At 35.4% G+C, this 2,319-nt stretch overlaps 1 protein-coding gene across 1 annotated transcript in view; it reads right to left on the bottom strand.

Annotated features, from left to right (window-relative positions):
• Positions 1-586, bottom strand: part of SARC_10126 (hypothetical protein) — a gene marked incomplete at its 3' end in the record, with an annotated part of 5,626 nt that extends 5,040 nt beyond the window's left edge. Inside the window, exon 1 of the mRNA XM_014295839.1 lies at positions 217-586. Coding sequence (XP_014151314.1) covers positions 217-351 — 135 coding nt within the window. The 5' untranslated portion in view covers positions 352-586. The remainder of the gene's footprint in view (positions 1-216) is intronic.
• Positions 587-2,319: the final 1,733 nt, after the last annotated feature.

The following is a 2,319-nucleotide window of genomic DNA, read 5'->3' as shown; positions in this document are numbered from 1 at the left end:
TATATATATATATATATATATATATATATATATATATATATATATATATCTATACTATAATATATAATATATATATATATATATATATATATATATATATATATATATATATATATATATATATATATATATGTATATATATGTATATATCTAGATATATCTACATTTTTATATAAACGTTTAAAGTATGCATATTTATATGTACAATATACCCACCTTGATTATATACACGTGTGTGTCTTCTACAGACGAATGGACCATACGACTACGTGTGTTTTTAATAGGGCTTGGCTGGGCTGTTGTCTCCCCAAGAAGGAGTAGACTTATTATACATGCTGATATGAATCGCATTCGAATGTGAATATCTATTATTGAATAGTTGCCTGTCGTATAGCTACATATAAATATAATAATATATATTATAATTGGACCGAGGTGAATCTACTGTTCGACAACAATACTTTGAACGAATTATTGTTTTAATCACGACACGTTGATCAGTTGCGAAGCATATGTTGTACAAACTAGTTCTGAGCAAGTTAATCGCCTACTAGAGTATATATCTTCAGTATATGTTTGTGTATCAAATTTTATATGTGTACGATGCTACGATAGCTAAGTGTATATATATAATCAAGAAATTCAAAAAATATTTCGTGCTGCATAAAATGGCTGTAAATATGACCCCCAGGAGGAGGTTTTTAAAAAAAAACAAGTGATCACAGTTAAAAAAATTATTTCTATAAAGCAATGCATCTGTGTTACAATAAGTGTTTGACTATTTACTGTTGTTTTGTTTAAAAAAATAATTATATATATATATATCTTAGTTCTACATATTGTCCCGAGCACAAATATATACAAGCTCCGCAGCCCAGACCCCGGTTAACTGCCGGTCTGCCGCTCCACTGCTCCCCCCAGTCAACCCTCATATGATATTCATTTCGTCTATTTTTAGAAACAATTTCACAGCTCTAATATGTCAATGCCATTGGCTCATGATTGCAATTTCGCTTTAGAAATTCCAAACCCTTCACTTGTTACTCTTCCTCACCAGAATGTGGCATTTTGGATGATCTATTCCCAAAATCATGACTCATAAATTCCTCAAATTTTCTATAAAAACGGGTTGTTTGGGTTTAGGGTTATGTTTGTTTGGATTTTCATTTTTTTTTACGTTGCCTCTGCTTCTCTGGAGCCTGGAGTCTGGAGACTGGAGTAAGTGGACTACCGGAGTCTCCGAGTCTGGGGCTCTGAGTCTGGGCTCTGGCGACTGGTGCAGCCTTTGCCCCGCTCTCAGAAATTGTTTATTTACGCTGTCGAGTGGTCGATAAATAAAATTCATTCTCCGCAGCGGCAGAACGAGATTATTTCTGAGAGAGGTTGTAAACTTTGATTGTTCTATGTGTTTTCACTTTAATTTCAGCCTTTCAGCCTTCAGGTCTCTCTTGGTTCTGTTAGATAGTGATGTAAAACTATCTGACGATTCTGTAGACTGTAGCCGGTTTCCAAAATTAAAAATGTGTCCAAAAATTTGAGAATCCGGCGAGTCGACGGATTCCTATGGGGAGCACTGGCGATAAGAGTGCAGAGAGAGGGGCAGAGGGCCATGGTATGCATAAATATTATATTTATAGCCTTTGCTAAATGAAACAAGGCTATTTTTTTCTTCTACAAAATCACAAACAAACTCGATATATTATTTTTAGTCTAAAAAGAATGCAGTCGGGTATGTATGTAATATTACGAGTCTTCTGTCGAGTGTTGTGCTGTGTGCATATTGCAAATATTTACTAATTTAGGTTGTGGTAGTGTCGTAGCATCCATTGAATTCTGCATTATACGAGTGCATATTCCAGTCGAAACGTTTGATAAGACATAGTCAAATTATGCAAGAATCATGGGTGGCAATATAAGATATAGCACTAGCGAGTTTGAGTTACCCGGTGCCTTGCGCGATATTGCAGCATGTGACGTGCGCGTATGTTTGTTTAGAGCAGCACTGTACAGTTCTAAGTCTGCTACAATCTGCAAGCCACCTGTCATGAGAGAAGAGATGTGGGACAAAAGGAGGACAGATTCGGACTACTTCATTGCGATGGTGTGTAGCGTGAAAAATCTAGATATATCGTATGTATCTTCATTATCGACAATATGAGGGTTTGTTGGAGTGTGTCAAATATACATTTATACAAGTTTATACACACACAAACACGCACACACACATGCACACAAAATACACACACACACACGCACACACACAAAATACACGCACACACACGCACACACACACACACACATTTATAAATATACATATAT

The sequence above is a fragment of the Sphaeroforma arctica genome (assembly GCF_001186125.1).
Source record: "Sphaeroforma arctica JP610 unplaced genomic scaffold supercont1.1143, whole genome shotgun sequence".
In the NCBI taxonomy this organism is placed as follows: domain Eukaryota; class Ichthyosporea; order Ichthyophonida; genus Sphaeroforma; species Sphaeroforma arctica.
This window is presented reverse-complemented; position numbering and strand designations above follow the sequence as displayed.